This window comes from Suncus etruscus, chromosome 11 (assembly GCF_024139225.1).
Source record: "Suncus etruscus isolate mSunEtr1 chromosome 11, mSunEtr1.pri.cur, whole genome shotgun sequence".
Taxonomy (NCBI): Eukaryota; Metazoa; Chordata; class Mammalia; order Eulipotyphla; family Soricidae; genus Suncus; species Suncus etruscus.
Window position 1 is genome coordinate 80903997 of NC_064858.1, and position 23647 is coordinate 80927643.

At 46.6% G+C, this 23647-nt stretch overlaps 3 protein-coding genes across 6 annotated transcripts in view; 1 reads left to right on the forward strand and 2 right to left on the reverse strand.

The window, feature by feature from the left end:
• Positions 1 to 8519, reverse strand: part of CBX5 (chromobox 5) — a 45451-nt gene extending 36932 nt beyond the window's left edge. The window contains exon 1 of the mRNA XM_049783612.1: positions 8419 to 8519. The gene's annotated coding sequence lies outside the window, so the exon portion shown is untranslated. The remainder of the gene's footprint in view (positions 1 to 8418) is intronic.
• Positions 8520 to 9189: 670 nt separating this feature from the next.
• HNRNPA1 (heterogeneous nuclear ribonucleoprotein A1) lies at positions 9190 to 15710 on the forward strand. Of its 4 annotated transcripts, XR_007500270.1 has the most exons (12): positions 9190 to 9293; positions 9825 to 9944; positions 10187 to 10333; positions 10432 to 10642; positions 10722 to 10814; positions 11107 to 11196; positions 11445 to 11519; positions 11726 to 11884; positions 12443 to 12598; positions 12976 to 13038; positions 15374 to 15448; positions 15591 to 15710. XR_007500270.1 is itself a non-coding variant. In XM_049783514.1 (11 exons), exons 1-10 carry the CDS (start codon positions 9279 to 9281, stop codon positions 13029 to 13031), a joined length of 1122 nt encoding a protein of 373 aa, XP_049639471.1. In that variant the 5' UTR covers positions 9190 to 9278; the 3' UTR covers positions 13032 to 13038; positions 13278 to 13989. The 4 variants fall into 4 exon arrangements, 3 of the variants coding, with proteins under 3 accessions (XP_049639471.1, XP_049639470.1, XP_049639472.1); XM_049783514.1 differs by lacking the exons at positions 15374 to 15448; positions 15591 to 15710 and adding an exon at positions 13278 to 13989; XM_049783513.1 differs by lacking the exons at positions 15374 to 15448; positions 15591 to 15710 and having other exon boundaries at positions 12976 to 13989.
• Positions 15711 to 18965: 3255 nt separating this feature from the next.
• Positions 18966 to 22643, reverse strand: NFE2 (nuclear factor, erythroid 2). The gene is made up of 2 exons (XM_049783516.1): positions 22530 to 22643; positions 18966 to 19979 (listed from the first exon to the last, which is right to left on the reverse strand). Exons 1-2 carry the CDS (start codon positions 22641 to 22643, stop codon positions 18966 to 18968), a joined length of 1128 nt encoding a protein of 375 aa, XP_049639473.1.
• Between the last annotated feature and the right edge of the window lie 1004 nt (positions 22644 to 23647).

A 23647-nucleotide genomic window follows, 5' to 3' on the forward strand; every position in this document is an offset into this window, starting at 1 on the left:
GCCCCTGAAGAGGTTGACTGATGGAGGGATGCGGATGAGGTCTTTCTCCTCCAGCTTGGAGCACGCGTCTGCCACCCTGTTCAGCCAACGATTCTGAGGTGAAGCGGTGGGTAAACAGCTTGCAGACAGTCAGGCTTGTGGAAATATTAGCTTTATTCGGTGGACAAGACTGAAGTCCAAAGCCTCAGCATCAGTTCCAGCCAAAAGCCCCTCGCCTTCCACAGACCTTTGTTTTTATCCCCCAGAATCAGGTACCACCCAATGGTGGGATCAGATACCACCCAATGGTGGAAGCAGAATCAGGTACCACCCTATGGTGGGGGCAGAATGCCAGGTCACACCCTAGGGTAGGGCACAATCACCGATTAGGGTAGGGTTAGTAACACAATAATCCCATAAAATGTTTACATACGGGCCCGGAGAGATAGCACAGCAGCGTTTGCCTTGCAAGCAGTCAATCTAGGACCAAAGGTGGTTGGTTCGAATCCCGGTGTCCCATATGGTCCCCCGCGCCTGCCAGGAGCTATTTCTGAGCAGATAGCCAGAAGTAACCCCTGAGCAACGCCGGGTGTGACCCAAAAACCAAAAAAAAAAAATGTTTACATACACAACACCCCCTGTAGTTTTTGATCATATCCATCAGTGCTCAGGTCTTATTACTGGCTCTGCTCTCAGATATCACTCCGGGTGGAGTGGGGACATACTATGGGGATTATACTAGGTGTGGAGATAGAATCTAAGTTGGTATGTGCAAGGCAAATGCCCTACCTGCTGTACTATTAGTCTGGCCTGGAAGACTGCATTTGAGGATTTGAGAAATATGTTCTGCAAAATGGAGGCCAAGGTCCAAGTCATGGCACTGTATGGCCCCTGAGTACTGAGTGTGATTCCCTCAAGCACAGAGCTGGGTGATGTCTCCAAGCCCTGCTGCATGTGGCCAAACCCATCACTCCCCACCACCACACCCACATACATTAAAAGAAAAAAAAAAATTGGTAGGATAGAGGGCTTTGGGATTCACCCAGTAGCACTCAGGGTTACTCCTGGCTCTGTACTCAGAAATCACTCCTGGCAGGCAGGGCTGTGGAGTCAGTAGATAAATGCTCAGGCTCCGACTCCTCAGTCTTTTGTACTACTGACTCTGACTCCAGGTACCCAAAATTTCCTCCAACTCCGCAGCCCTGCTGACAGGCTCAGGGGACCATTGATTGGATGCTGGGGATAAAACCCAGGTCAGGCACGTGCAAGGAAAACAAACACCTTCCCCTGCTGTGCTATCTATTGCTCTGGTCCATGAAGAAAAAATAAAAACAACAACAACAACAACTCAGTGTTGGAGCAATAGTTGGGCATTTGTATCTCACCAACCCAAATTCTATTCCCAGTATCCCATATGGTCCTCCGAGCTCACCAGAAGTGATTCCTGAGTGATTCCAGGAGTAACCCAGGTGGATGTGACCCTTCCTCCTATGCCCCCCCAAAAAAGGAGGGGAAAAAAACATTTGAAAATTTTATCTCTTGGTATTTGACAAACTATCCTTACTAGAATGAAAAGCCACTTACAGTTCACAGCTTCTTTAGAATATGAAAAATGATCTCCCGGGGCCGGAGAGATAGCATGAAGGTAAGGTGTTTACCTTGCATGTAGAAGGACAGTGGGCATAGAGCCAGGAGTAACTCCTGAGCACTGCCAGGTGTGACCCAAAAACCAAAAACTGAAAAGAAAAATTATCTTCCAGCTAGTCTTTTCCATGCTTTTTTGAAAGTTACAATTAACAAGTGTTGTTCTGTGTTAATACTGAGGAGTTAACAGTCAAGAACTCAAGTCTTCCCTCCCTGAAGTCCAGCACAAGATCACTAAGGCTAGGTGGGGAAGACTGCTTAAAAGCGGGGCAGGAGAGAGATAGCATGGAGGTAAGGCATTTGCCTTGCATGCAGAAGGTTGGTGATTCATGCGGTGTTTGCCATGCAAGCAGCCGATCCAGGACCTAAGGTGGTTGGTTCGAATCCCGCGTCCCATATGGTCCCCCGAGCCTGCCAAGAGAGATTTCTGAGCCTGGAGCCAGGAGTGACCCCTGAGCGCTGCCGGATGTGACCCAAAAACCAAAAAAGAAAGAAAAGAACTGGAGCACACACTACATAGGAACCCTAGGGTTTGATTCCAGGCATGGTATGGTCTTCTAAACACTGCGAGCCTGCAGTACACCCAATGGAGATTATCCCTAAAGTATCCCCTCACCGGCCGAAAATGAAAACAAACTGAAAAAGGTCACAGGACTACATAATCCCAAAATGTTAGATTGTGTTTTTGAGACACATTTATAATTAATTACTCCAAGGACCTGTGCCTAGATCAGTAGGTAGCACAGAGCCTGGCTTGAAGGAAAAAAGTGAAGCACTTGGCCACCTGCACTGCTTCATGCATCAAGTGCAATCCCAGCAGCACTGCTATTGGGAGATCCCTAGTGCCAAAACAAGAGTTATGGAAAGCCAAGAGAGTACTGTAGTTAAATGTGCAGAATTGGGGCCAGAGAGATTGTATAAGTGAGTAAAGTGCTTGCCATACACACAGCTGACCTGGCTTTGAGCCTCAGTATCAATTTCATGTGGTCCTTAGAGCACTGCCAGGTTGATTCCTGAGAGCAGAGCCAGAAGTAAACCCTGAATATGGCCAGGTGTGGCCATCCCCACTTCCCAAAAAAAGTACAGAACCCCCATTCTTAGCAAGGAATAGGGGAAACTTTGGGGGCTGAAGAGATAGTCAGGGGCTAATTGTGTTTGGCCTTGTACACAGCTGATCCCTAGCACCACATATGGTCCTCCGCTCAGTCAAGAATGATTCCTGGGCCGGGCGGTGGCGCTAAAGGTAAGGTGCCTGCCTTGCCTGCGCTAACCTTGGACGGACCGCGGTTCGATCCCCCGGTGTCCCATATGGTCCCCCAAGCCAGGAGCAACTTCTGAGCACATAGCCAGGAGTAACCCCTGAGCGTTACCGGGTGTGGCCCAAAAACAAAAAAAAAAAAAAAAAAAAAAAGAATGATTCCTGAGCACAGAGCCAGGATTAAGCCCCAAATACCACCAGGCATGGCCCCAAAACCAAAAAACAAAACACTTTAATCCATTCTAAAGTGTAAATTGAGGCAATTACAGAATATAAATTAACCCCCCAAAAAATAAACCTGGCAGATCTAAGACGAAAGGTCTAATATTTACATAGCTGCTTACAGAAACAGTGTAAGTTTTTCCTCAAACATGCTTGCTGGTAGAGCTCCTGGACAGACTAAACACAGGCAACAGTTGTCAACGTGGGTATTCTGCCAACACAAGTGTAAAGTTGTCATCAGAAATGAGTACATGGCTTTGAATGGTTTACAGATCTGCATCTTGGATTCAGCACAGTTAACTCTTCTTTGACCTGAACTCCTTTCCATTAGTATAATGATCAGTTAATGATTTTTGATTAGAAGGGAAGAGAAATCAGTTTATGTAAGGGAAAAAGGATGATTGCTCACAGTCCAAGTTCATGACAAAGTCTAAGTGGTGCCAAAGTGTTATCTGACACTGGAGAAAGAGGATAGGGTTCTTGTCTTACATGCACCATCCTCAGGTCTATATGGTTCACCATCCCTGCCAGGAGTGATCCCTGAGCAGAGTCAGGAGTAAGTCCTGAACTCCATTGTAGACTCAAAACAAACAAAAAATCCTAGAACTTTGGGGCCAGAGCAGTGGCGCAAGAAGAGGGCATCTGCCTTGCAAGCATTAGCCTAGGACGGACCACAGTTAGATCCCCCAGCATCCCATATGGTCCCCCTAAGCCAGGAGCAATTTCTGAGCACATAGCCAGGAGTAACCCCTGAGCATCAAACAGATGTGTCCCCTTACACAAAAGATCTCAGAACTTCAATAAAAAAAATATAGACTAAAATTTCTCCAACAACAGAGAAATGTCATCAGATTTATCACCTATGACACTATAAAGAGAATCCGGGCCTCACACCTGCAAGGCAAGTACTGATCACTGAACTATATATATCTAGATCCTAAATAGAAATTTTTCAGGATATAGCCTGCTTATAAATAAAAACAAGTCGCTTTTATTTGCATATAATAGGGACGTCCTGAAATCTTTAAAAAGTTGTTTTTGGTTGGGCCAGAAAGATAGCACAGTGGGAAGGGGGTTCAATCTCTAACATCTCATATGGTTCCGAGTCTGCCAGAAATAACCTGAGTGCTGCCAGGTGTGGCCGTAAAAAAAATTTTTTTTTAATTTGATTTTCATACCATACCTGGCTTACTTCTGGCTTTTCTGGCTTTGCACTCAGGGATTACTCCTAGCTGGGTTTGTGGGACATGAAGTGCAAGAGATTGAACCCTGGTCAACCACATGCAAGACAAGTGCTCTACTTGCTGTATTATCTCTCCTGTCCACTGATATCTTTAAAACTAAAAATATCGGGGCCGGGCGGTGGCGCTGGAGGTAAGGTGCCTGCCTTGCCTGCGCTAGCCTAGGACGGACCGGTTCGATCCCCCGGCGTCCCATATGGTCCCCCAAGAAGCCAGGAGCAACTTCTGAGCGCATAGCCAGGAGTAACCCCTGAGCGTCACAGGGTGTGGCCCAAAAACCAAAAAAAAAAAAAAAAACTAAACTAAAAATATCGGGGCCAGGTAGGTGGCGCTGGAGGTAAGGTGTCTGCCTTGCAAGCGCTAGCCAAGGAAGGACCGCGGTTCGATCCCCCGGTGTCCCATATGGTCCCCCCAAGCCAGGGGCGATTTCTGAGCACATAGCCAGGAGTAACCCCTGAGCATCAAACAGGTGTGGCCCGAAAAACCAAAAAAAAAAAAAAAAAAAAAAAAAAGTTTAAGCACTTACCTATGTCCTGCAGAAGCCATATATGCTGCCTCATTATTGGAGGTAGGGGATGACTCCTGAGCTGAGACCCAGTATACCAGCTGTGCCCAAAGCCTAAATAGTTTATATCAAAGGACTTATCCTTTACTTGTATGGCTAAAGGTGTTTCAAGACTCAGAATAAAATGTTGGGTGTGGATCACATCCAGCAGTGTTCAAGACTTAACTCCTAGTTCTTATGCTCAGGTGCAAAAGGCACCTGTACTACCTGTCCCCTAAAATGAGTTTCTTACTGAGGATCAAGAAAAGAAAACAATATTGAGCCTAGAGGATTAAATAAGATGAAACACATAAACTGAAGCAATATCTATATTCTTCAAACACTGCCTTTTAAATCTGAGGCACCAACCATTTTTGGGGAGAGATACCACGCCTTTTGGTGCTTGGGGCTTGTAGCAAGTCAGCCCCTGAAGAGGTTGACTGATGGTGGGATGGAGGATGAGGCCTTTTTCTTCCAGCTCGGAGCTCGAGTCTGCCACCCTGTCTAGCCCACGGTTCTGAGGTGAAACGGCAGGTAAACAGCTCGCAGACAGTCAGGCTCGTGGAAATATTCGCTTTATTCTGGAAATATTCGCTTTATTCGGTGGACAAAACCGAAGTCCCAAGACTCAGCTTCAGTTCCAGCCCAAAAAGCCCCGGCCCTCCACAGACCCTTGTTTTTATACCCCAGAGTCAGGTACCACCCAATGGTGGGATCAGATACCAACCAATGGTGGAAGCAGAATCAGGTCCTACCCTAGGGTGGGGGCAGAATGCCAGGTCACACCCTAGGGTAGGGCACAATCACCAATCAGTTTAGGGTGAGTAACATAGTAATCCCCCAAAATATTTACATACACAACAGGGGCTTACTACTGGCTCTAAACTCCAGGATCACTGCTGGCAGGGGTTTGGGTACCTGGGATTGAACTTGGCTTGGCTACAGATACAAGTGTATAGACATATACTTATTATATTGCTATTTTATTGCTCTGGCATCAATCTTTTACAAAAGATGAAATCATGTTCAGTTTCTAAGAATGATGAAATTTTCATGAATTGTTTCTTTTCTCCAATGAAACAATCACTCAAAATAAAATTTTTTTTTATTTCTGAGCCACAACCAATGACGCTCAGAAATTACTCCTGACAGGCTCGGGGGACCATATGGAATGGCAGGGATTGAACCCAGGCTATAGCCTCGTGCAAGGCTGTGCTATCACTCCAGTCCCCATCACTCAGGATTTAAAGACATAACTTTCAGGGACCCATTTACCAAAGGTCAAACACTTCTTACTCTACTTAGAAGCTAATTGCAAAATAAAAGATTTTGCTAAAACAGTCTCATCTGTTATTAAGGGACTATAGCATAGCCCTTTGAAAACAATTGTTTCAACGGGGGGGGGGGGGTGGTGGTAGATTTTGCACCAACTTACTATTATCTGACAATGTCTGGCGACATTCTGATTGCCATAAAATGAGGATGTGAGAAGCTGGATGCCCAAAGACTATCCCCTGCACTGTGCTTAGGGATCACTAGGAGGCAGAGAAAGCTATCGCTCTGGCCCCTATATGTTTCAAATATCAAGAATCATATTACAGGAAAACATCCTCTCTCAAGGTTTAAAAAGAGATGGTGATGGGGGCCGGAGAGAGAGCATGGAGATAGGGCATTTGCCTTGCATGCAGAAGGATGGTGGTTTGAATCCCGGCATCCCATATGGTCCCTCGGTGCCTGACAGGAGCGATTTCTGAGCTCTAGAGTGTGGAGCCAGGAGTAACCCCTGGGCGCTGCCAGTGTAACTCAAAAAGAAACAAAAATAGATGGTGAGAAGCACAGGCGAATGACAACACAGAACAAATGGCTTTTTAATTTTAATCAGTTATAATCCCAGAAAAAAGTTTAAAAAGATCCAACCTGCCTGGATCCCCATTGAGTCCCCTACATGTAGCACTTTGGTACGATGCTTTCCACAATATTTTTCTTTTTTTTTTTTTTTTTTTTTTTGGTTTTTGGGTCTCACCCGGCAGTGCTCAGGAGTTACTCCTGGCTCCATGCTCAGAAGTCGCTCCTGGTGAGCACGGGGGACCATATGGGACGCCGGGATTCGAACTGATGACCTTTTGCATGAGAGGCAAACGCCTTACCTCCATGCTATCTCTCCGGCCCCTCTTTTTTTTTTTTTTTTTTTTTAATATATTTTTTATCCACAATATTTTTCTATGGAGTCACAAATATCCGGGAACTATGAATAATTATGTAGATATTTTTTTCTCATTGCCTTTCCAATACAGTATAGAGATTTATCCTATTCGTTCCAACATTTCAATTCAGTTTGCCTAGAGAAGTAAATATTGAAAGTCAAAAAAGTCTTTTTCCCTTGTTACCCCAAAGTTTAAAAAAAAAAAGGTTGTGGGGCCCGGAGAGACAGCACGGAGGTAAGGCGTTTGCCTTGCATGCAGAAAGTCAGTGGTTCGAGTCCTGGCATCCCATATGGTCCCCTGAGCCTGCCAGGAGCGATTACTGAGCATAGAGCCAGGAGTAACCTCTGAGTGCTGCCGGGTGTGACTCAAAGACAAACAAACAAAAAAAGTTGTGAAGATGTCATGTCATGTACTGATTTGGAAGGTGCACACAGGAACTTGCAATGGGTATGGGTGTGTGTGTGTGTGTGTGTGTGTGTGTGTGTGTGAAGATGTCATGTCATGTACTGATTTGGAAGGTGCACACAGGAACCTGCAATGGGTATGGGTGTGTGTGTGTGTGTGTGTGTGTGTGTGTGTGTGTGTGTGTGTGTGTGAAGATGTCATGTCATGTACTGATTTGGAAGGTGCACACAGGAACCTGCAATGGGTATGGGTGTGTGTGTGTGTGTGTGTGTGTGTGTGTGTGTGTGTGTGTGTGTGTGTGTGTGTGTGTGTGTGTGTGTGTGTGCTGGACAGTCATTGCCATTCCCTCCTTACACTCATTGCCATTCCCTCCTTACACTCAAAACCTAAGACTATAATCTTCTGGAGCGTTCACTGGCGACCCACCAGCCCGAGTCCTCTTCCTAGACTGCCCGCTCCTGACTCCAGATTGGGGTGCCTGCAAGCTGAACAGCCCCAACGCAATCCCCCCATCCATCCATCCATCCATCCCCATTCGAGTCCAACCGCCGTCCTCTTCGGAGGAGCCCTTCCTACGGCGCGCTCGGTGCTCATTGGCTAAGAAAGATGCTGCTCAGGAGGAGGGGGAACCCGCCTTCCACATTCCGATGGCCCAAGGACCCATCAGTCAGTCGGCGGCTCGAGGCAGACACAATCGGTCTCAAGCCTCACCCCCAAAGTCTTACGTCCGACGCACCTCCGAGGGATGAACCAGCCCGCCCCTGGTTTGCCATTGGTCGGCCAGACCCACCGCTCCCCCATCACTCCAGCCCCGGCCCCGCAGCTCCATTCATTTGCACACAATAACGGGCCCCCGCCGGAGTTGAGCTCCAGAACCCCCAGACCCAGGGTGGGTGGAGGCCGGCGGGTCCCGCCACTTACCCAGAAGCGATACCGGCCACTCCACGCCTCCCACTTGCCTTTCTGACTCTGCCTGCGGCGAGGGCCGGACCACAAGCCACCGCAGCTGCCGCCGTCTTCTGCGCAACGCCGACCGCCCGCCAAAACGGATCCTGCTCTGCGCCTGCGCGAACCAGCCAGGGACCCGGACCCCCCCCCTTCTCCGCCGATTACGCTTGCGCAAAACGAAGCGTTGAAACTCCCGCTACTGCGCATGCGCCGCCGGCTCCCGCTCTCTCGCCCGCCAGCCCGCCATTTCACGTGTTGCCCAGCGCCTGGCGGAACTCGTTAATGCGCCGGCGTAAGCCGCGCCATTTTACTACTACCTAAAGCGCTCAGGGAGGGAGGTGGTTGTTCCAAGAAAATAAATACATAAAAGTTACTTTTTCTAAAAGGAGTCATTTTTTGACTTAAACTGGCTTTACATCCCTTGAGGGCATGGAGAATTAAATTAAGTGAGCCGGGGAGGGCGGGGGGGGAATATTCAAGTCTGACTGACGGGCCGGCTGGCCAATCAGATTCGTTCGGGAGTGTTCCCAGGGAACCAATGACCGCGAAGGGGTGGAGCTCTCTGCGGGAACCGCCCCCGGCGAGTAAGTTTAACGGCGATGCTTTCTTTTAGGCCAATAGCAGAAGAGGAGCTGCTTCGAGTAGCCAATCAGAGCCGTCCGTGGGCGGAGTCTACCAATGCGGAAAGCCGGGGGGCGGGATAAAAATGCGAGGCCGAAGCTAGGCTGCCAGAGACGTTGAGGAGGTGACTCCTTTCTCCTCACGGACGCCGCCGAGTCAGCATCGTCGAGGTTTCGTGGATTTTCTTTTTTTTTTTTTAATCTCCAGCCGTCATGGTGAAGTCGGAGGTGAGTAAAGAAACTTCTCAGATTGATTATTTTATTTTTCCTCACCTTTTTGTAGTTTGGGATGGCTCCTTCAGTTCTCGAGTCGCTGTGAGAGGGAGGCCTACCCTACCCCTCCCTCCTTCCCTCCCAAAGTTCAGGGCGCCATTTTGTCCTCATCGTCGTCGCCATGAGGCCTCAGGCCCCCGCAACCTGGCGTGCTGGTGACCTCCTAGCTTGTTTCTCGTGGATATGCTGGGTTGTTTTTTTCCACTTTGGACTCATGGGAACGAGTTCTTTTCAGGAGCGGGGAAAGTCCCTCATGGGGCTAACGCCGCTTCCGCCCATTTCTTTTGTTGCGCGTGCGCACTAGGGAGAGCCAAGGTGCGCATGCGCTCTCGCCCTCCCAGCCCCTTCCCCAGTGGGGAGAAGCACGTGGTCCCTGGGACCCAAAGGAACAATAAGTATCTATTACCTACCGTTGGATTTAGCTTGGAAGGTGTTTTCCCATCAGATCCGCCCCCCACACCTAACTTTTTACCCCCTTCTTTCTAGTCGTCCCCTAAAGAGCCCGAACAGCTACGGAAGCTCTTCATCGGAGGCTTGAGCTTTGAAACGACCGATGAAAGTCTGAGAAGCCATTTTGAGCAATGGGGCACCCTGACAGACTGTGTGGTAAGCCTTCCAAATCAAATGTAGAAAGCCTCACGACTTGCTTTATCTTTTGGGTGGTGGTTGACGAAGATGAATTAACGATTGTAATTGGGACTAAAATTGGTGAATGCTGGGCTGCTTCTTATCTAAATGGGCGGGTGGGAGGAAACCTAGGGGAACGAGCCTTTTGTTAAGGATTGGTAAGTAAGCCCTGTTGATCTTATCTTAGAGGGTTAATTGTACCGAATGAATTTCCATCCCAGGTAATGAGAGATCCCAACACCAAGCGATCTCGAGGATTTGGGTTTGTCACGTATGCCACAGTGGAGGAAGTGGATGCCGCCATGAATGCAAGGCCCCACAAAGTGGATGGGAGAGTTGTGGAACCAAAGAGGGCTGTCTCCAGAGAAGTGAGTGGAAGTTTCTCACCTGGGGTAAGGGTGGGGCTCGATCCCTTAATCTTGATTTGGATGTTCATTCTAATGATGTGATTGGATTTTACTTTCAGGATTCTCAAAGACCTGGTGCTCACTTAACTGTGAAAAAGATTTTTGTGGGTGGCATTAAGGAAGACACGGAAGAGCATCACCTAAGAGATTATTTTGAACAATATGGGAAAATTGAGGTGATTGAAATCATGACTGACCGGGGTAGTGGCAAGAAGAGAGGCTTTGCTTTTGTGACATTTGATGACCATGATTCCGTGGACAAGATTGTCAGTAAGTATTAAGACAACTGGTATTTCCTAATCGTTGGGATATAGTGTTGTGTTTTTAAAGTTCTTCCTTGTTTTTTTAGTTCAGAAATACCATACTGTGAATGGCCACAATTGTGAAGTAAGAAAAGCCCTGTCTAAGCAAGAGATGGCCAGTGCTTCATCCAGCCAACGAGGTGGGGTTCACTACTTAGGTAACTTTGAGACTAAAAGTAAGATGGTTTCGATATGGTTTACCCTTTGAACTTTTTTTTTTTTTTTTTTTTTTTTTTTTTTTTTTTTTTTTGTGGTTTTTGGGTCACACCCGGCAGTGCTCAGGGTTACTCCTGGCTCCATGCTCAGAAATTGCTCCTGGCAGGCACGGGGGACCATATGGGACGCTGGGATTCGAACCGATGACCTCTTGCATGAAAGGCAAACGCCTTACCTCCATGCTATCTCTCCAGCCCCTGAACTTTTTTTCTTTAGGTCGAAGTGGCTCTGGAAATTTTGGTGGTCGTGGAGGAGGTTTTGGTGGGAATGACAACTTTGGCCGTGGAGGAAACTTCAGTGGGCGAGGTACTTTCTTTAGTAAATTCTTTTAGTGTTGTATTAAAAAGAATAGTGTTGTAAACTTGTAATTAAACTGGTTTATATTTGTTGCAAGCTATGGCACAAATGATAGCTGTTTCCAAGATACATTGTATTTAATGTTATTTTGGCTTCTGAAACTAAAATGGGCCCTTTTTTTGCAGTATGGAAATTGCTGCCTAAAGCCTTAAATATGGCAAATGCCATCCATAAATATAGCTTAACTTTTTTTGCAGGTGGCTTTGGTGGCAGCCGAGGTGGTGGTGGATATGGTGGCAGTGGGGATGGCTATAATGGATTTGGCAATGATGGTGAGTTCCTTTTGATTAAGAAATAGTTGAAAAGATATTGCAATCTTTAGACCAGGTTAGTAAAGAATAAATTTCAAGTGCATGAATGACAAAGTTTAACTTAACCATTGAATAGCATGCTTTGCACAAGCCTTTAGCTATTACACTTGAACAGATTTTGATTGCTGAATACTTTTGTCTTATTGAGAAGAATTGTATTCTTGTAGGTGGTTATGGAGGAGGCGGTCCTGGTTACTCTGGAGGAAGCAGAGGCTATGGAAGTGGTGGACAGGGTTATGGAAACCAGGGCAGTGGCTATGGCGGGAGTGGCAGCTATGACAGCTATAACAACGGAGGAGGCGGAGGCGGCTTTGGCGGTGGTAGTGGTAGGTATCCAGTGATCCAAGTACTTGGTGGTGCAATAGTTAGATTAGTCTTGTGGAGTGTATGCCTTTGTGGGGATTTGATGCTCTTAAAAGCATTGTGTGGCACACTGCATGGTGTTCTTTGAATGGGCTTCTATGCTACCTCCTCCTAGCTTTAAGCTGGGGCCGCCTCACTGCCAATTAGGTAGATGTGGATAAATAATAAGTGTCTTCAATTAAAAATTAGATTAGCTTCCAACAGGATTTAGCAGCTTTACATCCTTTGGGACTATAGGCACTTAGTTGATGTATCCAGGAAAATGTCTGCAGTACTGTATGTGGGTAAAGACCTGCAAGGCTGAAAAAAGTATGTTGTGTTGGGTCACGTGAATCCTCTAATACTGGATTATTCAACTGAATGCCTTCCCCAGAAAGGATACCATAACAATAAGATATTGCAGTCATCAGTTTGGGAGGAAGGCAGGCATTTGTGCAACTTATTTTGCTATGAGCTTTAATTAGAATTCAGAGCTGTTGTTTATCAGGTGACAGATTAATGTTTTCTTTTTCTTTTCCTAGGAAGCAATTTTGGAGGTGGTGGAAGTTACAATGATTTTGGCAACTACAATAATCAGTCCTCAAATTTTGGACCCATGAAGGGGGGAAACTTTGGAGGTCGAAGCTCAGGCCCCTATGGTGGTGGAGGCCAATACTTTGCCAAACCACGAAACCAAGGTATAGTATATTGTGTTGTAGGAAAACCAAATACCTATAGTTAATCTTGACACTACATCCAGAAGTGATATCTCTAGAGAGTTAAGGAAAGCCACAAATATGGCTTAAACCGTGGATTTGGAAAGATGTGAATTCTTAAATTTTTCATCATTGCCCAAAATAAAGCATTCCTCAGAAGACTTGGGGCCGGTGAGGTGGCGCTAGAGGTAAGGTGTCTGCCTTGCTAGCGCTAGTGTAGGACAGAACGAAGTTTGATTCCCCCGGCGTCCCATATGGTCCCCCCAAGCCAAAGGGGAATTTCTGAGCGCATAGCCAGGAGTAACCCCTGACTGTCAAACGGGTGTGGCCCAAAAACAAAAGAAATGTCTTATTTTCAGGTGGCTATGGCGGTTCCAGCAGTAGCAGTAGCTATGGCAGTGGCAGAAGGTTTTAATTGCCAGGTAAGTAAACCCCTTTTTGCAGTTGAATTTGATTTTTTTTAATTATTGCTAATGAGCCCAGTAACCCTAATGTAGCTGAGCAGTGCAACATAGTTAACATAATAATTGCAGTAAAAATTATGAATTTTAAGTTAATATTCAGATCAGCAAAAGATTTGTGGGAAACAACTTGCTATTGGATTGTAGCCTTGAGTCTTAATATGTTTAGATTAACAACTTTATTCCATATTGTTCAACAGGAAACAAAGCTTAGCAGGAGAGGAGAGCCAGAGAAGTGACAGGGAAGCTACAGGTTACAACAGATTTGTGAACTCAGCCAAGCACAGTGGTGGCAGGGCCTAGCTGCTACAAAGAAGACATGTTTTAGACAATATTCATGTGTATGGGCAAAAAAACTCGAGGACTGTATTTGTGGCTAATTGTATAACAGATTATTTTAGTTTCTGTTCTGTGGAAAGTGTAAAGCATTCCAACAAAGGGTTTCAATGTAGATTTTTTTTTGCACCCATGCTGTTGATTGCTAAATGTAATAGTCTGATCATGACGCTGAATAAATGTCTTTTTTTTTTTAATGTGCTGTGTAAAGTTAGTCTACTCTGAAGCCATCTTGGTAAATTAACCCAACAGTGTGAAGTTAGAATTCTTCAGGGTGATGCCAGGTTCCATTTGAAATTTATTTATATCCTGCTTGGGCAGAGAAGCCATGGTCTTCAGAAATTTTGGTGTAGATGAACTGACAGTTTATTCCTGTATTATGACCCTGGAATTCATTATTAAAGGGGTCACCCAAGCAGTCAATAAAGTTTTATTTGGTTTTTAATGATTGTTGGCACATCCTATGCAATATACCCAAATTGAATTATGGTACCAGATAAAATTATGGATGGGAATGAAGTTTGTGTATCATCCATTATCATGTGTAATCAATAAACGATTTAATATCCTCTTGAATGGAATGACAACTGTATGGATTTGGGACTGGCAGAGCTTTGGACTTTCCTGCCCACTACCCCCCTGAACATGTTGAATGCTTCTGTCACAATTCAAGTTCAAAGCTCTGCCAGAGAAACCAACTGTTGGCTAATGCCACCCGTAATTCCAGATTAGTAGTATTCAGGAGATTTTTTTTAAAACTGGCCAGTACCAGTAAGAATTTCCTTTATCAAATAGACCCACATTAAAGGAAAACTGCAGTTCTTGTGTGGGTGGGTGGGTTTATAGATGAATCATACTGCTTATCTTGGATAATGAAAATTGTAGAGATGATGAAGAGCTGTATTTTTAACTAAAAATGTGTTAACTGCAGTTTTCCTTTAAGTTGACACAACCACGACCTTAAAATGTTTAAATTGTACAAAATATTAAGTCTAACAGTTAAATATCCAATCATTGTTATTTGTACATAGGTTCTTTACTGAGTCTCCCTTTATCCTCAGTTTCAGTGCCATTGTATCTAGTGGCATAGATTTTCTCACTAGGACTATGTAATCCATCCCATGGGGAGGGTGTAACTTGGAGGTTTGGGGTGGAGGGAGGGCAGAGCTGGGGAGGTGAGGGTGGAAGCATGGGTGTTATATATAGTTCCATGGGTTTGATATTGGCTGAGTTTGCAATGGCAGGTGGAACCTTAACTATTGAGGGAGTTTGCAGATACCTCAGGATTCGTGACAATGCCTTTAAAGATCCAGGAGAGATGTTCAGCTACTAGGAACTGCTAGCAAGCATAGCGCGAATGGCTCCGAGCTCAGACACTCGACAGCTGAGAGTAGACACTTGTGGTATGTGGAGTACAGATAAGCCAGGGGCAGGCCACCCGGCATGCCCCATGAAAGCTAGGAGGGAGAGAAGTTTGAGTGACCATCGCAAGAAAGGAGGCAGAAAAAGAGTAAGGCACACCTGGCTTGACTCTTAGGACTAGCAAGCAGTCAGAACCAGAAGGAAAGGTTTTATTGCTATGCTGGTAGGTAAGAACAGATTTTACTTACAGTTATCTAAAGTCCAGTTTTCTGTTTATATTTTCTTAATAATTGAGCCAAAACTAGTCCAGTTAAGCTGAACTTGGTTTTTCTGGAGATATTTTTAATTAATGCCCTAGTCTTGGTGATTACTAACTGAAGAAAATGAGCACTATTTGTGCTGTGATAATACATTTTTGCCCTTAAGGTTTTTCTTAACCTTTGACCTGTTTAAAGCATGGCTCAAACAGAATCTTCCCAAAAGTGTGGTGGGGAGGGGTGGTTGGACCATTAATTAGTAGGGTGGGGGTGGGTGGGTCTAGCCTGAAATGGGACTTGATCTTTGAAAAGCTAGTTCTAAAGATTGTTTGCTTTTCTAGGGAGGATGAGTCTGCTACTACAGGCTTTACCATTGTTAAACCAGAAACTCATCTGCCAAGGTTCATGGCTAAAAGGTAAGTTTTCATACTGAAATGGCTTGGTTTGATAACTTAACAGGATAATGGCAGGCATCTAAAAATATTGAAGCTAGTGGATTCCCTGATGTTACGGTAGTATCTGATTACTTATACAAATATTATGTAACTTTTCTTGCAGGAACATTCTAATGAGGACAGCCTTTATGTGAGCCACTGCACTTCATTTTCACTGCCATGCAGTTAAGCTGGTTTGCGGATCACTATTCATTCGATTTTATGAATGAACTTTTAAATAAAATAAAATATTTATATATTGTTATCTTAGTCATTGTTTTATTTGTGAAAAATAACTTGAAATGGTGTAAAATTAGACCACTTTCAAATGGGAAATAGCATATCTATCTGCCTGCCTTTAATCTAGATTGTTTGGGGTTGCCAGTGTTTTGGTTTGTGTAAGGATCAGCCTTTGGGGGCAGGATGTGATTCGGTGGATAGAGCACAGTGAACTGTGTGGACATAGTACCCACTCTACACTAAAGAATAAAACTACATAAACATCTTTGCTTTAGTTGGCAGTGACTGGGGTTCCATGTGGGCCATATCAAGGAATGGATTCATATATATAAAGCAAGTGCTTTTGCTGGTGTATATACTTTCATCTTTGTGGGGTAAGGGCATATCTGGTTCTTGAGATGGGATACCAGGATTTAACCCAGGTAAACCATGTCAAAGCCCATACCCACTGTATCACACCATTCCCCAGTTTGTGGGGTCATAATTGGAAGTGCTCTGGGCTACTTACAATTGCTTTTTTCTTTTTTGGGGGATGACACTCAGGAATTCTGGTAATGCATTCAGAAATCTTTCCTGGCTTGGGGAACTATATGGGATGCCTGGGTATCAAAACAGTCTATCCTAGGTTAGCGTATACAAGGCAAACGCCCTACCTCTTGCTCCACCACTCCTGCCCCAACTTTACAACTTGATTACATTGTTTTCAATTTATTGAGAACAGTTGGTCTGGAATAAAGGATAATGGTCTTCATCCTTTAAACCTGGGCTTGAGACTTTCAGAGGTAGGCGTGAAGATTACATAACATAACTTGGTTAGTAAGAATAACCTGGGATCAGGGGCCGGAGAGATAGCATGGAGGTAAAGCGTTTGCCTTTCATGCAGGAGGTCATCCGTTCGAATCCCGGTGTCCCATATGGTCCCCCGTGCCTGCCAGAGCAATTTCTGAGCCTGGAGCCAGGAATAACCCCTGAGCACTGCCGGGTGTTACCCAAAAAAAAAAAAAAGAATAACCTGGGATCAAACAAAATTGGGCTGGCCACCGGGAAGCACCTTAACCCCCTATAGTACCTCAAGATAGTCATTTCTGCTTTTATGTCTAGCATATGGCATTTTGAAAGTAAGGTAACTTTCTTGAACTGAAAAATTGAATGGAAGTGTAGAAGCTAAAATTATCAGAAAAATAGTTCAGTGGCTAGGAAGACTGAAAGTCTCCCAATTCTAAACAAGGAAATCTAAACAGACCTGAGTAATCTGTTAATAGCTAGGAAATCTGAAACTTATTTTTCTGTTTTGGTTTTTGGGTCACACCCGGCAGTGCTCAGAAATAGCTCCTGGCAGGCACAGGGGACCATACAGGACGCAGGGATTCGAACCAACCACCTTAGGTCTTGGATCAGCTGCTTGCAAGGCAAACGCTGCTGTGCTATCTCTCCTGTCCCGCTGTTTTGTTTTGGGGGCCACATTAGCAGTATTCAGGTTACTCCTGGCTCTGTTTTCAAAGTTACTCCTGAAAGGCTCGGAAAACTGGGATGCTGGGGGTGGGGGTTGGACCTGGGTCAACTACATGCAAGCTAAAGGCCCTACTGCTGTGTACTCCAGCCCCTGAAACTTAATTTTTTGTTTTGTTTTAGAGACATTTGACATGATTTGAAGGGTCACTTAGGCATCCTGGAGTGCCAAGCTTCCCACAGGCAAAATAAGTCAACCTATTGAGCTATCTTTAACACCTTACTCTTTGTTTTTTGTTTTTGGGATACACTGCAGTGCTCAAGGTTTTTTTGTTTGTTTGTTTGTTTGTTTTTGGTGTTTTGGGCCACACCCAGCGATGCTCAGGGGTTACTCCTGGCTGTCTGCTCAGAAATAGCTCCTTAGCAGGCACGGGGGACCATATGGGACACCGGGATTCGAACCAACCACCTTTGGTCCTGGATCGGCTGCTTGCAAGTCAAAGGCTGCTGTGCTATCTCTCCGGCCCCTCAAGGGTTATTCTTGATTCTGCACTTGGATATCACTTCTGGTGAGCTTGAGGGCCATATTGAAAGTCAGATTGAAGCTGGGTTGACCTCAGATGAAACAATTGCCCTACTTACTATCACCCTGGCCCCTTGAATATATCCTTTCATTGGGTCACACCAACAATGCTCCGGTTACTCCTGGCAGGCTTGGGACCATATGGGATACAAAGGATTGAATCTAGGTGCAAGGTAAACCTACCTGCTATGCTCTAGCCATGATCATATTTTTCTTTTTAAGGATTTTGTTTTGTTTTTGTTTTTGGGCCACACCCGGTGGTGCTCAGGGTTTACTCCTGGCTATCTGCTCAGAAATAGCTCCTGGCAGGCACAGGGGACCATATGGGACACCGGGATTCGAACCGACCACCTTTGGTCCTGGATCGGCTGCTTGCAAGGCAAACGCCGCTGTGCTATCTCTCCGGGCCCACGATCATATTTTTCAAAAGTTCCTTAGTTTAAAATTTAAGGTAGGCCGGAGAGATAGCGTGGAGGTAGGGCGTTTGCCTTCCATGCAGAAGGTCATTGGTTCGAATCCCGGCATCCCATATGGTCCAAATTAAGAAAGTCAGCTTTGACAGTTCCCCGTAATAAAGAGGGATACTAGGGCAAGTAGGGCTCTCATCTATGGCCTTCTGCCTCTGAAGTGGAGGGAACACCTCTGGTATATGTAGTTCTCATGGAGTTAAAGAGAAAAGTAATGAGCTTGCCAGGGTTCCTTCCCCACTGCAGTAAGGAAGACTCAGCTTCATCACCCTTCATCACTCCACACGATGGAAGTCTTGTTTCTGTAGATAGCTTTATAGACTAAAGCTCAAACAAAGTGAGAGTGGAGACGTGGGAAGCTGAATGAGAGAGGCCAGTCCACTCACTTTTCTCTTTAAACAATACCTTGCAAATGTTGGGGTTCCCATTTGTAGTCACTTTCTGGCCTCCATCCGTGTTTTCAGCATTTTTACACAGTAGGCATTTGACGATTGCTGGTTATAGAACTCAGCTCTAGAGGTTCAGCTGGGGAGTAACTTTATTAGAAGGAAATGTTTTTAAATTATTTATTTTGGGGTTTTTGGTTCACATCCAGCAGTGCTCAGATGCTGGGGGACCCACTTATGGTGACTGGTACCCTGTTAGAGCTTCTGCATATAAACCATGCAGTCAGTCCAGCCTTATGAACTATCCTTTGGGTCACCCTCAGCAGTGTATAAAATAGCTTCATAGGACTAGTCCATCCCCATCCTGGGGTGACTCAGTCTGTAGCTTCCATCTTAATACCCCGGGGGACTAGGAAGATGGCCCCATCTGCAGCCTGCTGCAGCACATACTCCTCAGGGGAGTACCTGTTGCCTGCCTCGTCCCGCAGGTGCTGGAAAATATCACGGTACAGCTCAGTCAGCTGCTGACGCATGATCTCCAGGGTCCGGTCGGTTTCCCCTCGGGCCTGGAGAAGTCGCTCCCGCTCACTGCCCAGATGCTCCAGCTCCCGTTCCAGCTGCACAATGGTCTCCAGCTTTCTCTTGCGACAGTTCTGGGCGGCCACCTTGTTCTTGCCCCGCCGTCGGATGTCCCGAACTAGTGCCAGCTGGCTCTCGGTCAGCGGATACCGTGCTAACAGCTCATTAAAGTCATCCACCGGCAAGTTGACAATCTTGTCTGTTGGGAAGGGGATCTTCATGGCCAGGGCCCGGCGTTCATCTCGACTCCCTGCTTCCCCCCGTGCAGGGGGTTTGGCTCTCACATGGCCTGAGGAGGGCTCTAAGGCTAAGGGGGTCTCGGTATGTGGCAAGGTGTAGTTGGGGTTGGGGTGGGCCAAAGAGTTGGGCAGAAGTGAATAGGGGTACTCCACTGGATACATTTCTACATACTCGTTGCGCCTCCGACCAGCCTCTGTCCCTTCAAGCTCCAGAGATTCCGCATCGCTATAGTTGAGGGATAATCCTGAGTCAGATTCCGGATCTTCTTGGGGTTTGGGTGGCCCCGCTGGCATCCCAATGTCCAGGAGAGTCAAGGGATCAGAGAGGGGTTCGCTGAGCAGGCCTGAGAGGCTCAGGGGCTTAGAGACTGGTATGGCCATATTGCTGTAGGAATATGAGGGGTCTGGAATATGAGATGTGGGTACCGGGAGTTCATAAGATGGTAGAGGGAAAGGGAAGCCAGTATCTGGGTGAACAGCGCAGGGACAGTAAGTTGGGGCTGGTGGGGGTCCTGGGTAGGGGGTGGGAACTGGGGGTTCAAATGATGGTTCACTTGGAGAATTTAGGCCCTGCAAGGGAAAATACAAAGAGGTTTGGAGATAGTCTGAGGGAAGGAAAAAGGAAAAAAAAAACAAACACACAATTCTCTTAAAACTTGGGTCTAAAAGGCCTACCCAGTGAGCTAATTAGGAAACAGAGAAGCTGGTACTAAAAGTCAATGGAGGGGCCGGGCGGTGGCGCTGGAGGTAAGGTGCCTGCCTTGCCTGCGCTAGCCTAGGACGGACCGCGGTTCGATCCCCCGGCATCCCATATGGTCCCCCAAGAAGCCAGGAGCAACTTCTGAGCGCATAGCCAGGAGTAACCCCTGAGGGTCACAGGGTGTGGCCCAAAAACCAAAAAAAAAAAAAAAGTCAATGGAGATCTGCCCGTGAAGTTGTAATGCAGTTTTTCCCATACTCCCATTTTTTTTTTTTTTAAAGCCCAAACAGGAATGGCAGTTTCTAAGGTCACACTTCAGAAAGGACTGTCTGGAATCAGAAAGACAGTACAAGGGTTAAGGTGCTTGCCTTGCACATAGCTGACCTGGGGCCAATCCCTGCACTACATATAATCCCCTGAGCATTGATAGGGTGAAACCTGAGCTCAAAACCAAGAGTAGCCCTGAGTACAGCCAGGTGTGATCCAAAATTAAAAATATTTTTGTTGGGTTTTTTTGTTTGTTTTTTTGTTTTGGGGCCACACCCTTTGACACTCAGGAGCTACTCCTGGCTATGTGCTCAGAAATCGCTCCTGGCTTGGGGGAACCATATGGGATGCCAGGGAAGCAAACAGCAGTCGGTCGTCCTAGTCTAGCACTTGCAAGGCAAGATGCCTTACCTCTAGCACCACCGCTCCGGTCCCCAAAATAAAAATGTTTTGGCTTTTTTATTCTCTTTGGTTTTTAGGCCAAACTTAGAGGTACTTAGGAGTTACTTTCTGGCTTTGCACTCAGGAATCACCTAGGCCAATCAGTGGTCGGTAATCTGCGGCTCTCGAGCCACATGTGGCTCTTTACACTTTTATTTTTTTTGTTTGTTTGTTTTTGTTTTTGTTTTGGGGCCACACCTGGCAGTGCTCAGGGGTTACTTCTGGCTGTCTGCTCAGAAATAGCTCCTGGTAGGCACGGGGGACCATATGGGACACCGGGATTCCAAACAACCACCTTTGGTCCTGGAGCGGCTGCTTATCTCTCCGGGCCCTCTTTACACTTTTAATTTGGCTCTTCTGTGTGCCGGGCGGCCGCTCCAGGAGTCAGGACTCTGCTCCTAGCCTCTGTCAGTGCGTGCCCTGTGTGGCTCTCAAAATAAATTTCTTTTTTTTTGTTTGTTTGTTTGTTTGTTTTTGGGCCACACCCAGCGATGCTCAGGAGTTACTCCTGGCTGTCTGCTCAGTAATAGCTCCTGGCAGGCACGGGGGACCTTATGGGACACCGGGAATCGAATCAACCTCTTTTGGTCCTGGATCGGCCGCTTGCAAGGCAAACGCCACTGTGCTATCTCTCCAGGCCCTCATAATAAATTTCAATCGTGGTTTGGGCGAGATTTGGCTCAGTTGAAGAAAAAGGTTGCAGACAACTGACCTAGGCAAGCTCGGGGTACCATACGGGATGCTGGAGATTGAATCCAGGCCAGCTGTGTGCAAGGCAAAATCCCGCTGTGCTGGCTCCTCTCCCTCCCCTCAAAAATGGACTATTTAACATGATAGCTGTTATGGAATCTCCTTCTCAGAAGAAGTTCCTATTGGATTGAAATAGTGAGTGCTTCTCAGTTTCCTCCTGGAAGACTGTTATTGTATTAGCCTATAGTGTGCTCTTCTGAATCCTTTGCTGGTAGGGTTATCTAAGGTCAAAAACTCAATCAGACCCTGGTGTGCTCTGGGTGCCCAGCAGGGGGAGCTGCTGGGTGGGAGGAGAGTTAGGGCAGATCCTGAGCACCCAGGCCGGCAGAAGGTGAGAGAAAGTAGCAGATGCAGAGCCAGATCTGGGGGGGGGAGGGGGGGGGGGGTAAAAGACACCCTGGGTAACCAGCAGAACTCTGGCCTCCTCTTCAGTGACTTGTCTCTGGCCAGGTGCATGGGAGAAAACATATTGGAAACTAGGCTCCCCACCCAGGTCAGGAAGCCACCCTGCTCCAGTCCAGCTTGCGACAAAGGCATCATTGTTAAGCCAACAGATACCCCTTTGTCCAACTAACCTGAGCAGAGGACCCCGGCAGAGTCTGACCTCCCTTCCCCAGGCCCCTGCACTACTACTATGCTACCTGGGGGAAAAGGGCTCAGCAACTGAGGGCAAGTCGGAGGGGTAGGAAGTGAAGAAAAAGATGGAGCAGTCAGAAAAGGAGCTGAGCTGAGCAAGACAAGGCCCACCCAGCAAGATGCACATAGAGGGATGTAAGCAGAGTAGCCCCTGAGAAAGCTTCACCCCTGTCAGATCCTTTGCACTGGTTTTCCCTCGCTCGTCCACAGTCCGTCTTCTTTGCACTCTGCTTGTCCTCACCACTGTCCCCTTCCCAGCTGAAATCCAGAACCCTGCTAGCTTCAGCCCAGCCCAGTTCCCCTACTTTGGCCCCAACCCAGCTCACCTGCAGCTCCGTGATGGACATGATCTCTTGCCAAGTGAGTTCCATCTCTCCCGGCTCCAGAGTGGGCAGCTGTGTCCCTCTGTTCCTGCTCTGCTGGGGAGGACACGGGGGCATCCTACTGGGCCAGGACCCCCCAATGTCCACAGAACCCCAGAAACCTGTGGAAGAAATAGAACTTAGGATGTCTCTTCCAAGGACCACAGTTTGGCTCCAGCTTCCCTGAACAGATTCCTTCTAGCTATATGCCTCAGCCCCCTCACATGCTGGCCTCATTCATCAACTCATTTTTACTTTTTTATTTTTTTAAATGTTGGGGTCACATGCAGCAGAGCCCAGGAATTACTCCTGACTCTGCATTCAGGGATCACTCCTGGTAGACTCGGGACCATATGGGCTGCCGGGGATTGAACCTATGTGGGCCAAGTGCAAGGCAAGTACACTATCTTCTGTATTATCACTCTGACTCTGGCTCCTTAATAACTTTGTGTTGTTGTTGTTGTTGGGTTTTTTTGGTCACACCCAGCAGTGCTCAGGGGTTACTCCTGTCTTTACACTCAGAAATTGCTCCTGGCAGGCTCAGGGGACTATAGGGGGTGCCGGGATTCGAACCACTGTTCTTCTGCATGCAAGGTAAATACTTTACCTCCATGCAATCTCTCTGGTCCTTCCTTTTTTTGTTTTTTGTTTTTGGGTCACACCCAGCATCACTCAGGGGTTACTTCTGGCTCTATGCTCAGAAATTGCCCCTGGCAGGCACAGGGGACCTTGTGGGATGCCAGGATTCAAACCTTCTGCATGCAAGGCAGACGCCTTACCTCCATGCTATCTCTCCAGCCCCTGGCCCTTCCTTAATAACTTTTTAAGACTGTGCCTCAGTCTTCACCTCACCTGCAGTGGCTGTCATTATTGTGTTCCTTTGGGAGCACAGTAGATCTTTCCCTGGCTTTTATTTTTTTTATGTTTTTCCCTCAAACAAATGACTTCTCTTTCTTCTCTTTCTTTTTTTTGGGGGGGGGGGGGATCACAGTGGGCAGTGCTCAGGGGTTACTCCTGGCTCTGCGCTCAGAATTCACTCCTGGCAGACTCGAGGGACCCTATGGGATGCCGGAAATCGAACC